A 14,898-nucleotide genomic window follows, 5' to 3' on the forward strand; every position below is an offset into this window, starting at 1 on the left:
AAAGGTAGTGTCACCAGATCTTCAACGCAAACACAACTGCTGCTAGTTCCAAGTCATGTGTAGGATAGTTCTGATTGTACTCTTTCAACTGGCGAGACACATACACAATGACTTTCCCTTACTGCATTAGAACACAACCAAGTCCCTTCTGCGATGCGTCGCTATAGATTACAAATCCACCCTCACCTGATGAAAAGGTCAACACTGGGGCAGTGATTAGACGCTGCTTCAACCCCTAGAAGCTCTACTCGCATTCGTCAGTCCAGTCAAACTTCACATTCTTCCTCGTTAGTCGTGTCAAAGACCCTGACAATTTGGAAAATCCCTCGACAAATCGGCGGTAGTATCTAGCAAGACCTAGAAAACTTTTGACTTCCTACACGTTCTTCGGCTTTGCCTAGTCAATTACAGCCTCTACTCTGCTTGGGTTCACTGAAATCCCTTCCTTAGATACCACATGACCTAGAAACACAACCTACTCTAACCAGAATTCACATTTCTTAAGTTTAGCAAATAACTTCTTTTCCTTGAGCACTTAAAGTACTAGTCTCAGATGAGCCTCATGCTCCTCAGGGCTCCTCGAATAGACCAAAATATCATCTATGAACACAATAACAAACTAGTTTAAGTACTCGTAGAATACCCTGTTCATCAGATCCATAAATACCACTGGAGCATTTGTCAACCCGAACGATATAACCAAGAACTCGTAATGGTCATACCAAGTCCGAAAAGCAGTCTTCGATACATCATCTAATCTAACCTTCACTTGATGATATCGAGATCACAGATCGATTTTAGATAAAATCTGCGTACCCTGAAGCTGATCAAACAGGTTGTCAATTCGGGGTAATGGATACTTGTTCTTCACTGTTACTTTATTAATCTCCCGGTAGTCGATGCACATCCTCATCGACTCATCTTTCTTCTTCATAAACAACACCAGTACACCTTAGGGCGATACACTCGGTCTGATAAACCCCATGTCTAGAAGCTCCTGTAGTTGCTCTTTTAACTCCTTTAATTCAATTAGAGTCATTCTGTATAGGGCTTTGGAGATTGGTGCTGTCCTTGGGATCAGATCAATTGCAAATTCCACCTCTCGATCAGGAGGCAACCTCAGTAAATCCTCTAGAAAAATATTAGAGAACTCCTTTATCACTGGGATATATTCCAACTTGAGTTCCTCCTTCGGAGCTTCCTTCACCATTGCAAGGTAACCCTAGCATCCCCCTAAAAGTAACCTCTTCGCTTGGATAACAGAAAGGATATGTGGTGCCGAACACACACACGACCCAACAAATACGAACTCCAACTCCTTAGGAGGTCTGAATACCACCTCCTTCCTCTGATAGTCAATGCTCACGTAGCTGGATGCTAGTTAGTCCATGCCCAAAATAATGTCAAAACCATGCATATCAAGGACTATCAAACTAGCAGGCAGCACTCTCCCCTGAATCTCTACCGGATAATCCTTGGTTGCCTTGCTACATATTAACACTGACCCTGTTAGTGTGCCCACTACTAACTCATTCTCTAACAATTGAGCTTCTAACCCACATAGTTTAACAAATCCCCGAGACACAAATGAGTGGGTTGCACTTGAATCAAATAACACAACAGCACTCTCTGACAGTATGGAAATAGCACTTGTCACCACATCGCTGGCGTTCTTCGCATCACGTGGGATAAGTGAGTATACTCGTGCCTAAGCCATACCCCACTGGTGACCACCTTGGGGTGCCTGGTTACCTCCCCGACACTGAGGTTGCGACGGTGCGTAATTCAACATCGCGCAGTAATCTCGCATCCGATGTCCTGCCTCTCCACATCGGTAGCAGATGACTGATCCTCCCCTGCACTTGCCCCAATGTCTCTTATGGCATCTAGAACATATAGGGCGTTGGGAACCCCCTTGATGGCCTCGGTACCCCATCTCCTGTCGCTGGGCAAAAAAATTACCAGGCCGCTTCCATGAGCCCTGGCTAGAGCTGGTGTAAAACCCTTGAGGCAAGGGCCTCTTCTTCTGGTTTAGCACTCTCTCCCCCTCCTGAATGCTGGCCTCAACTTCCATGGCCCAATCCACCAACTCAAAAAAGTTTTGAGTCAACAACAACGCCACCACTTGTGCACGTATTCCCTATCTCAATCCTCTCTCAAACATTTGGGCCTTCGGTGGCTTGTTCGGAACCATGTGTGGAGCGAAACAGGATTAACTCCACAAACTTGGCTGCATATTGCTACACAGTCATGGGCCCCTGAGTCAGCTGCAAGAATTTCTCTACCTTAGCTGTGCGGGTGACAACCGGGAAGTACCTGTCGAAGAAAACCTCCCTGAACCAGCTCCAAGTGATAGCCGCTGGCCCTAGGCACTGCTGCTCCACTATTTTCGCCGATTGCCACCATCTCTTTACTTCCCACATTAGTTTGTAAGTGGCATAATTCACCTTTTGCTCCTTAGTGCACTCCAACACCCTCAGAAGCTCCTTTATTTCCTAAATCTAATCTTCAGCTGCGATCGGGTTTGGTCCTCCTGCAAACGCCGATGGGTTCGCGTGGGTGAACTGCTGAAATGTGCAACCCCTATCAGCCACTAGCTGATCCTGCTCTCTAGAGTCCCTCCCATTCTCCTTTCTAGCTTGCCGCGCTATATTTCGCAGCACTGCTAAAGCATCTACATCATCCTCACTAGAGGTATCCCCTCCAACCACTATATCTTTTCTCCTAGAAACCATCTTGTAAATAGGATATAACCTAAATTAAAATTTTCACATTTAACATAATTAATGCAACTATGGAATAATTGAATTGATATAATATACATGTTCTAATTTAATAATTCATATTCCAATTCTATCACAAAATCATTGAGGTAAAAATCTTCATCCTAACATTAACTTTACCCATATACCCACTCATCCTAACATTCCAACCTAAATTTTCTGAATTCCAGTCCCTCAACCTAGAAACGAAACCATTGATGGATTTACCATGGTTTTCTGAAACTTGCGACTGATTCAGAAAATCATAGAAATCCGTCAATAGATTTTTGCCTCTAAGCTTCCAAACCAAAACCAATATTAACCTACCCAATCCTATCCATATCTTATCTCAACCTATACTCCAGTAATTATCAATCCTCAAAGTCTACAGAACTTAGAAAACCTAGGCTCTAATACCACCTGTAACGACCTCGACCAGCCACGTGGGCCTGAAGTGCTACTTTAGTGACGTATGTGTACCTGATACCTTATTCATCAAATATTAAACACATATACGCAACGAAAATAAAATACAAAATCCTCAAATTACATTATCAGAGTTCTAACTATCTTTATACACAAATATATCCATTTTCACATAATTACAACCCATAAAATTCCACAAAAATAAACTCTCTGTCCATACACACTACCTACATAAATTTACATCGCTAGCCTGGCTCCTCTAGCCTACTAGACCCGATCTCTGGGATTTCCTGAAAAATTAGTTTGTAAAGTAGAGGTGAGGCACAGTTCAGTAAGAAAAAGACTAAGTTAATGTCAGTGTGTGGCCAGTATGTGTTTAGTGTACAGAAAAATACCAGTTCACTGAGTAAATAAACACTTTTATGAAATCATTCTTATTTTATACTCACGCACACAATTAGACGAGGATAGGGAAGATTAACCGCTCATACAAATAGCTTCCCTCTACTCCAATACCATTACTGCTATTAGGGCACTCACCTTTCTCAGTAAGTCCTCGAAATTATCTTATTAATTATTCGTATTCACATAAATTAACAGATCTGCATATAAGACACTCCCTGTGACAAACACGTCATTTACTTCCCCCATGACACGAGTTGTGCGGCCCGAAGGCTGGACTAAGCCTAGGCGATCAGCCCAAATAAAGTAAAAAAAAAAAAAAACATCCTTTGCAAGCACATCTACAAGCATCCACAACAAAGTTGCAGGTCCGACGCCTTTACTTCAACCTGACGCAGGCAGTCGGCTGGGACCTCCTACACTTCTATCTAGAACAGTGTGGGTGCACATGGTCTAACTAGCAATGGTACCGTACTTACAATACACTGGTCTCGAGGGTTCCTAAAGTGTATCATGCAATTTAGATAATAAAAATCACTATTTAAAATATCAATTCACATATATTTCTTGTTATTCCATAAACCTGACCCCCGGCCACAAATACAATCCGGCTCACAATTGTTTAAATAAAACTCCGGCCATTGGCCATCAAATAATAATCCTAGCCCTTGACAAATCAAACAATACCCTGTCATTGGCCTTTATTTCAAAATCCTGCATTTTTCACAAGCAGTTCTAGTATTTTTCATAACAATTGTAGTATTTCACAATTAGTTCTAGTATTTCGCAAACAGTTTTAAATCTAGTTAAACAATAAATTCTACCAAATAATCATCGGCCACACAATTTTTACATTTAAATATAACCATATAAACAACAAAACTTTCCACCGTTTGTTTTTATTCAAAATACCATACCATATATCCTAAGTTTATAAAATCCATTTCGAACGGTTGGTTTTCGAAATAACATTTAAATTCTTAAATACGTAAATAAATAAATAAATATGTTTTCTAAATAATATTTTCTAACTTCCTACAAATATTGAAAATCTAAAAATAAAGTGAAATTTTATGATTTTTTAGAGCTATTATTTTATTTTTTGAAAAAAAAATTACAAAGTGAAACAAATAGATGATGAGGAATAAGCTTCATTATCAAGAGGAAAATAATTCAGATTACTAGTTAAGGCCTCTGAATGACTGTTCAATAAAAAAGGAGGGAAGGGTATAGAAAGTCAGAAATTTGCCTAAAAACAACCACCCTTTAAAGAGTACACGTGCACTGTAATAACCAGGGAAAAAAAATAAAAAAAATTAATTAATTAAAATTATTAATCAATTAATTAGTTAAACATTATTAAATTAATGTATTAAATAAACAAATAAAGAGAAATAGTATGAAAAAAAATTAATTAAGAGTAATTAGTAATTAATTAATTAATTAAATATTATTAAATTAAATTAATTTAGTTAAATAAAATGGTGGTTATAAATATAATATAAATTGTTATCATATATAATAAAGTAAAAATAAAGAAAAAAAAAGGAAGTTAGAAGCTCTGGATCTATCCAGAGTAGAGAGGGAGAGGCCGCCCCTGAAATCTTTCTCTCTCCTCAATTTCGTCAGTCTAACGAGCGCCGATCGGGAAACAAAAAGTTTCATTAGATTCCTAACTCCGCCACCGATATTTCTATTGGAGTGGATTTGTCGTGCGAGCAGGGTAGACACCATTCCTGGGGTAAGACAATATTCCCCTAATTTCTCAATTTTTTGTTAAATTTGCAATCAAATCGACGATCAGGCACCACCACGGGGTCCTAATCGTGATCGTCGTCATTTGACATAAGTAAATTTTTCAATTAGGATTTTCTACGCCCCACTCCAAAGCGAGAGTGAGATTTGAAAATTTTGGCAAATTGGTTGAGGGTATAATTGTTTATTTGGTATTTAAGGGCTTAGGAAATATTAAAATAATATTTTATTTAGGGTTAATTTAAATGAATTAGGATTATTATTTTAGGGTCCGGGTAAGCGCCGCAGGTATCTTTACGGGGTCCCTAAGCGCTGCAGGTATCTTTTCGGGGTCCCTGTTGGTGTAGTTCAATAAATCAGGTAAGGGAAAAAATATATATTAAACTAGAATTTTTATGAATTTAAGGGAAAATGAATTGTGTTATAAATACGTGTATATATTTCGATATGGGTTTAAAATGCCAACTATTTAAATTATGTTTTTTCGAATTTAGGACTGTTTATTAGTTACGTATATGCCAAAATGAACTGATGAAAGTGAAAAATATTTTCAGGATAATTATGTAAAAAATGAAAGGTATTTTCAGTATATAAACATTAAATGTTGGTTGACTTATTTTTCAAGCAGTGTATGAATTTTATTACTAAATTGTGTGGTATGAGTAAATGTAAGTTCTGTGCAAATATATGTTAAATGTATGAGATGCAGGTTAAGTAAGTAATACATTGAGAATGAAATATGATACAAACTATGTTACTTGTGTGTGTTAATGCAAACATGTAAATAGTTGAAATATGCTGGGTATAACAGCTGAAAGATGTTGGGTAAATGTATAACAGCTAAAAATTGTTGGGTAAAACAGCTGAAAGATGCTGGGTATGAAATTAAATGAAATGAAAATGAAAATGAAACGTGAAATGTGAACAATGTAAAATGGGAAAGAGTCACGTAAAGTGAAATGAAATGAAAAATAAAAGATGAAAACATGAACAATTGGGAGATGCAGAATAATGGCAAAGAAAATAATGTATTATGGTATTAGCAGTATTTATGCTAGTAGAATATGTTACGTTTGGGCGGGGCAAACTTTTCGCTCGAAGGCTTGCTGAGAAAGGCGAGTGCTCTGGTTGTATTAGGTGTAGCAGTAAGCTGCATAATGTGCTAGGGCATAGGGAACCTACTTGTATGAGCGGGTAGATTTCCCTATCCTTAGGGTTTTCGCTGGTAAACTTTTGTTTGAACTGTGTGAGTACGAGATTAATCTAATACTTGAGGGCTTACTGAGTAAGGTGAGTGCCCTGATATGCTTTAGTAGTGACCTTTGGGTTGCCTAAGTATCAGAGTAGAGGGGTGCTACTTGTATGAGCGAATAATCACCCCTATCCTTAGGTAATCTCGTGGGTTAAACTTTTGCATGTGTTTGATTAAGTTCAGAGAATAATTTCAGAAATTATGTTAATGATTTTCAAATGTTAAATATTATGTTGTTATATAAACTCATGTTGGTCATACACTGTTTTAATATATTATTTCTTCCCTTACTGAGATGTGTCTCACCCGAATATAGATGTATTTTTTTTAGGACCTCCTTGAGATCGAACTTAGAGAGCTCGAGGTTTTATAGCATTTTTGGGAGATCTAAGAAAAAAAAGGTTATAAACATTTTAATGATGTTTTTGAGAATGCAAATATTTTATGTTTTATGTTTTAAGTCTTCTAGATATTATAAATGGTTGTGAAACATACTGGTATTGTGAATACTGAATATTTTTGTAAGATATGTGTATATATGGGAATACAAGTGGATGCATGATTTATTATGGTATATAGATAGATTTAGAAAACTCTGATATTATATTTGTTGGAAAATTATAATTATGTTTTCCGATTCATACATGATATTAGAATGTAGATTATCAGGTAAATGAATGGTTTAATAACACTCTAGACCCACATAAAGGGTCAGGGCATTACATGTACTCATTGATTGAGCACTATGGGACAAGCAATATGTCGAAAATGTAGGATGTAAAAATTATCAATAGAGAAGCATTTTGCCTTAGAGGGAAGCACTTGCACAAACAACGATGCAAAAAGCGAAAGTAAGAATGCCGACTTGAGTAATGCAAACCATTATCAAAATGATGTCCTGAATCCCAAGGGGTTCCTTCATATGGTTCGTCCATAAAAGATGAGTCATAACTTAAAGGTCGGGCCAAAAGGTGTAAGCGTTGGACAACAAGTGAATACTCTTATGCTATCTCTTGTTGGTCTCAAAGGATGAAAGAGGTTAGGTTAGCCAAAAAAAATGTTCATTGGTTTAAGAATACAAAGTAACCTTGTCTTTTCAATGAAAGAGACAGAAAACACATGAAAATGGACAAAAACATTAATTCTTAATTTGTCTTTATAAAATGTACATACATTCATTCTTTTTCAAGTTTTCTCCCTTCATATAACTGTCACGATTTTTTTTCAAAGAATTAAAAGTAAAAAATGAAAATTAATTTTCTCAGGAAAAAAAACTTATTTTTCTGCTTTTTGCAAATGAAATAAACCTCATTACGTTTCATTCACTATTCTTAAAAATATGATGAAGTATAATGAGAATATAATGAAAATTAGGTAAAAATGTAATGATTTTTTTTTCCCACTATTCTTAAAAATATGATGAAGTATAATGAGAATATAATGAAAATTAGGTAAATATGTAATGATTTTTTTTTTTCGAAAAAAAATAAAATAAATCATTTTCTTTTGACATACAATAAGTAAAGAATAGATATTTTCATGATAAAATTTATACAAAAAAATATATTTAGTGTCCCTCCTAATGAATTCGCAAAAACAATTTGCACTTCGATAGTACGAACCATCAAAATTTACTATTATAATCGTTATAGTTCTTAAAACCTGGAACTTCAATATCCCTTAATTTACATATTCCATTTAAAACTTAAAATTTTCATATTGTAAGTTTCGAAGATCAATTAAGGGAGCACAAGACATGAGACGAGCTAAACAGCCTCCCGTCTGAAAGACAGGCTTAGTGAAAAACCCTCCAATAAATCATTCTACGTAAAAATAGGCATGTCATGACCTAAATTTGAAGACGGAATCCAAAACCAGCTGAAGGGGCAATAGACTGAGTTTCTAAGATTACCATTTATCTAGGCAAAATATGATCGGTGAGTAGTGATGGGAGCGTACCATCTTGCATACTCAAATCTACAGCTGAACCCAGCACCAAGAAACACGCATACTTTTGAAAAGCTTACACTTTCTTTTTTGATAATCTGTTTAATCACACAAGCATGATCTTAGAATTGAACTGGCCGTAAACTCGGGCATTCACAGTAGCTATTTTGAAGGGCTATAAAAATAAAGAAGCAACTGGTCTATAAACACATCCATGAGGGCAATACTGTGAACAAGCCAAAGAGAACAAAGTACATGATTAGTAGCTGATACAGAGACCCCAACTCTTTCACATCTGGCTGCTGCGCAAGTGGGAAATCCCGGGAAAAGAGCATACACATTTTCGATCTGTAAGGAACATATATATATATATATATATATATATATATATATATATATATATATATATAAAATTTATTTTTTTACATGAACAGAAATCATTAACTAAACTAGTCATCTACTTGGTCACCCAAGTTCCTGGTTTCTTAAGCTTCAAGCCTCCACGGCGGTCTTCTCATTATGTGCCGCCCCAGCAGGTTCATTTGAGTTGGCTCGTTTAGCTTCATAGTCTTTCACAGCTGCCTTAATTGCATCCTCTGCAAGCATGCTGCAATGCAGCTTCACTGGGGGAAGCGACAGGTGCTTTGCAATTTCGCTGCAATGCCAACCCAAAAAAAAATCACATCAGAACCAAGTAAACGAACTCCCCAGATATCAGCAACAGTTTTAACTTTATGCACATTACGAATTCCAAGCATACATAATCACAATAGTTATATCCATCAAGAAAGCACATTGCAGTTCTATGTTGTGACAAGAAAATCCTGAACAAAAATTATATGAAGCAGAAGACACAAGAATCCATGCCAAACTTTATGCCCAATAGTAATGCTGTTAACAAAATGTTTCAAGTTTGGAGAGGAGTACAAGTTGAATGACAAACTGACTAATGTCGCACAAGTACTTCCAATACATGGGGCAATGATGGTGATTTTTGTGGAGAAAAAGCAAAGTATTATTATTATTTTGGCAAGAAACTAAACCCATTAACAAAAAAAGGAAAAAATCAACCCATCAGCTGAACAGCCATCAAACAAATTGCAAGAAAGACTTGATACATCAACTACCCATTAGCTGAACAGCCATCAAACAAATTGCAAGAAAGACTTGATACATCAACTACTCCCTAACTTAGCATACGCAATAAATTAGGAACGCAACATCCCTTCCCTTGCCAAGAGTTCAACAACATGAATAAACAGAATATTGAGAATAGCTTCACGGCAGAAACCCTGACTCCTGACCAGCAATAAGCATAGAGAAGTTCTTAGATTCTTAGAAATAGGCATAGAAAAGACACCATTTATCATAAAAGGTTCCTCAAGAGTTATCTTGATGCTGCCACTCTCTCTGAAATGGAACTTAATTGAACCTATATACAATTTATCTATCTAAAACAACACTGCAACATTCCATACCGATGTTCCAAACCCCAAGCCCAGTCTGGCTGGTTGGATCAGGACTTGCTCAACCTGGTCACTTGAACAGGTTGTGCTACAATGGAAACTCAGATTTGAGCAAACCTGAGGTGATCAGCATACAGGTCCTAGCTTGGAGATTGTCCGGATTGGAATCTATCTGGAAAAATTAGGATTACCTTTAAATATGGAGGTACTATAATTGTTCATATGATCTTATTGATCCACGTATAGCACTTAGCACCAGAACAATGTGACTTTCTTGTTCGCATGTTATACAACCAGCACCCTAACCAGGTCAAGGACTAGTATAGTTTTTAAAACATCTCTGCAGAGTCCACAAACTAAGCTTTCAAAAACCAGATCAGACATGACAAGAACAAGCAAAGCGCTCGTAACTGTCTGATTAAACAACAATAGAAATTGCAATTCAAAAATCTTTTGCTTCCTAAAATATGAAAGAACATCAACAAATGCAAAAAAGGGGGGACTAGTGCTAAAATTCCATCTATCAACTTTTCATTATGACTGTAAAGAAATTAACTTTCCAGAGGCTGTTCAATATATGTATAGGCACAAATGGATGACAACTAAAACAAAATCAAGCTGCAGGAAACTTAAAATACAAATAAGGGCTAATAACTTGTGAATGTTTATTCCTTATTGTTGGTCCCAAGGGACAAAGGAAGCAACACTAGGACAAATTAGCAAACCAACAAACCAAAAACAACTCATTAACTCTAAGAGGAGGTTTTCCACAAGTTGTCTCATTGATGGCCGAGGCACTCTACTCACCAAGGATCCTTTCTAGATTTTTCCCTGACAAATTTTTTGATCACATAATTGCAAACACAAATTTGATTTCTACAACTTTTTACCATTGTCTGACCATGCCAATGCTTTCTGTTCCTATTAAACTTACTTATGTTAAAATATTGACCAAATAATCTATCATTAATTCATGTATCTATCTAAGAGGCGGGTTTTCCACAAGTTGTCTCATTGATGGCCGAGGCACTCTACTCACCAAGGATCCTTTCTAGATTTTTACCTGACAAATTTTTTGATCACATAATTGTAAACACAAGTTTGATTTCTACAACTACCATTGTCTGACCATGCCAATGCTTTCTGTTCCTATTAAACAAACTTATGTTAAAATATTGACCACATAATCTATCGTTAATTCATGTATCTATGTAAGGATACAATCATTGGGGTCTGATCATAAGAAAAGACCCTCTCAATCTGGACCATCATATTCACCATCTGGGGCTAACATGAAGATTGCAACAAGAAAATTGATGGTTAAATACTCATTCTACATTTCTAGTCTCTGTAAGCTTGCTCTTCTTAGAAATCCCATCCTTCTATTGCTGACCATAAAATTCAGAATTGCCATATAAATTCATGTATAAAGACCAACAACTAATATTTTAATGCAGGGGGGAAGTCAGAATTTTCCTTTGAATAAACTGTTTGGAACTGCAGCAGTTATTGTAGTGTGGCATTGTTCATCCTACTGTAGTAGGATTGTTTTCAGGGGCTTTTAAACCTCTTTCAGTTTGTTTCTTTAAGTTATATAATACAACTGAGATTAAACCTATTTTAAGGGCTAGGAATTGACCTTTTAATTAAGGTTTTATGCTATATGTGGTGTTCTAGTTAATGTAACGAGGCAGTTAAGATTTTTTGAAATAAGAAGTGCAGAAGGACGTGTTCTTTCTTTTTTCCCAGCCAGAAGACCAGCCCCTTGACTGATTATTTGACCTCGATTGCTCTCTCTTTAATCTTTCTAATCCATTCTAACAGAAAAATTCTAGTTGGGGTGTGTTACCCTACATCAGTTTGGCATCAGAGGCATAGAATGATTTCAAATCACTATGACAGCAAGAAGAGCCAGAGTTCCTTCGTTGAGCCGAGCCCAAGAGAATTCAGAGATACAGAGGAAGATGAAGCAACTCGTGTAAGAGATGCACAACTTGTGCAGAGATCATGTAACAGCCCATATTGATATGCCAGTAGGTGAGCACAAGTGCTTGGACCTACTGGCAGGAGGAATTGAAGAGGAAGAGGAAGAAGATTAATGATGATCAAGTTAATCTGTTTACAATTGTGATCAACCCTGACACAGTGGATTAGTAGACAATTAGCAAGAGCACTCGATCTTAACTCATATGTTAGCATAATTTCTAATTTCCATCAGAAGATGGGTGTTGAAGCCTACCAGCGGAATCTAATTTGCAGACCCAGAAGGTACTATTCGTAAAGTTAAAGATGAAGGGGGCAACACCTCAATGGTGGGGAAGGCTGACAGCATCCTATGCAAGGAAACCAACTATGTGAACTCATATGGGAATTGAGCTATTTCATGCATTATGGTGGAGAAAGTAAGCGTGGAGGAGTCCATCAATGACTTCTATAATTTGTCTCTAAAGAATTAGACTCAAAATGAACCAGTTGACCAACTTCCAGACCATTATTTATGTAGATTAAGACCGTATGAGATTAGATGGGAAACAATCAAGTTATTGATCTTGAGGATAAATATCAATATGCACTTCTAGCAAAAGAATGGGTTGCTTGCCATGGTCCTAGGCACAGGGCCACCCGCATCTCGTGCTGATGAATGATGAATCAGCAAACACAAGAAACACAACTGCTGTTAAGGAGGAAAAAGTGTTCGGATAACCCCAAGAACAGGCCTACAAGCTACAAGTACAAGGCAATATGACATCTCAATCCATTAGGGGAACGGGCACTGTTCACAACACTGTAGCCTTACTATAACAGCCCTCTGTTAGATCAGTTTTTAGTATATTTCATTATGGTGAGACCGTGAGAAGTTGGTAGTCATGTTTCTAGTATTATTTAGTAGTTACATGAGTAGCATGTGACCTTTTATTAATATTAGATAGTTAAGACTAAATGGGCTTTATTTGAAACCGAGAGCTACAATTGAAGAGCTGCTGCAATCCTAGTACAAATAGCTCTTCATGGTTGATTGTAATGAGCCATTACCTAGATATTAATTTTAATTTCAGAGGCTCTTCAGCTCTTAATCATAATTCTTGTTTCAGACTTAATCTTGCTCAAATATTAGCCTCCACTTCACTAGTATTCACGGATTTTTCTTGCCTGAAGGCGCTGCACTATGCCAAATTGGTCTCAAAGCAAAAATGGTATTAAGCCAATGCTAGGGTTTAGGACGGGCGCAATTGGAGAGGCTACGGATGAATAAATCAAGCTCAATAAACAGAATTGGCTCAAATGCAACTCATTCAAGGTCTACAGTGACAGGAACAGTATTCTCCTCAACAATCCATTTTGTACTTGCATTCAAGTGACAGGTGAAGTAAAATGAACAGCACATAACACCTCATCAACATATACCCAAAATATAGATTTTCAAAAGCGAGTTATAAACACAGGAACTATGGCGCAACAAAGGCCATTTATAGATAGAAAAATATGAAAAAGCAGCTCATATATTGGTCAATTGGAAGAACGCAAGGTTGAAAAAGAACTCACGTGTTTTTTATGGATAAAACTTCCTCCATTTTCTTCCCCTTCACCCATTCAGTGGCTGAAGACAAGAACCAAAAACAACAATCAGTATAATTTGCAGGACAACTCCTTACAAGAATAAAATAACTGTAGTTATTTGCAGATTAATGATACCATTGTTCATTAAAAGGTTAATCTCAGGAGCAAAGCATGCTTATCTAGAAGACACGTCAATTATACGCCAGATACAAAAGCACTACTAAATTCAATTATCCTGCACCTACGTACAGCAGTCATTCTAATTCCACAATGACAATCAAACAAAACCCTCAGCGCCAAACAGAAAAATCAGAGGGAAAAAAAAAAAAGAGAATTGCGAGAATAGTACGGTATTGTAGATATCAACCAATTAAAGAGCTTCGAAAAACACAGACCTACAGAAGAAGACGCGATGGCGGAGCCACAGCCGAAGGTCTTGAAGCATGCGTCGACAATCTTGCCTGTTTCATCGTCGACCTTGATCTGGAGCTTCATCACGTCGCCGCAAGCAGGAGCGCCGACGAGCCCCGTCCCGACGGTCGTATCGTTCTTGTCGAAGGATCCGACGTTGCGAGGATTGTTGTAGTGGTCGACGACGCGTTCATGGTAGAAACGAAGCAGAACTTGCGATTGAGGCTGGGCACTCTGGTGCCCTAACCCTAGAAAACTCCTGCAAGCAGCTCTGAGCATTTTCGAGGTGCTTTGATCGCGCCTTCCTTCGCTCTTTTGTTTGTTTCGTTGCTCTTATCGTCTCCCTCTCAGTGATAAAAATCAGAAGGCGTTCCCAACTCAACGCTCCGCTGCTTTATATGGACGCAACCTAAAGGCGGTTTAAGAGCAGGTCAAGTGTCCACGTGTCCGATAATGGCGGACCTCCCTCAATCTAATTTATAATTTCCAATTTACCACCGCCGCTTAAATTTTAAAGTTTAAAACAAACAAAAACACATATTTTTAGGTTCTCTTTGACGTCGTTATTACTTCCTATTTTTATTTTTATTTATATTTCTTTGAATATAAATTTTTTTTAAATATATTATTTGTATTGTAATTTTTTTATTTTTGTTATCTACTTTCAGCTGTTTATCAAAAAATTGAAAGCTAAATTTTATAATTTTCAATTACTTTGACAACCTTAATATTTAAAAATATTTTTTCAAATTAAATTATCCATTTTATATACTTTTAAATTAAAATAAAAATTAAATCATCACATAAATAAGTATAACTAAAATAAATATATACATAAATTTTAAAAAATAATAATAAATCCAATTACAAAATACTTTTACTATTTTTTAACTGTGATATCCGATAAAATTTTTATTGT

At 36.7% G+C, this 14,898-nt stretch overlaps 1 protein-coding gene across 1 annotated transcript; it reads right to left on the reverse strand.

Moving 5' to 3' along the window:
* Positions 1–8,728: 8,728 nt before the first annotated feature.
* LOC131144099 (iron-sulfur cluster assembly protein 1-like) lies at positions 8,729–14,408 on the reverse strand. The gene is made up of 3 exons (XM_058092485.1): positions 13,964–14,408; positions 13,554–13,608; positions 8,729–9,199 (listed from the first exon to the last, which is right to left on the reverse strand). The coding sequence occupies exons 1-3, from the start codon at positions 14,256–14,258 to the stop codon at positions 9,037–9,039; spliced, it is 513 nt and encodes a 170-aa protein (XP_057948468.1). The 5' UTR covers positions 14,259–14,408; the 3' UTR covers positions 8,729–9,036.
* Between the last annotated feature and the right edge of the window lie 490 nt (positions 14,409–14,898).

This window comes from Malania oleifera, chromosome 12 (genome assembly GCF_029873635.1).
Source record: "Malania oleifera isolate guangnan ecotype guangnan chromosome 12, ASM2987363v1, whole genome shotgun sequence".
NCBI classification, from domain to species: domain Eukaryota; kingdom Viridiplantae; phylum Streptophyta; class Magnoliopsida; order Santalales; family Ximeniaceae; genus Malania; species Malania oleifera.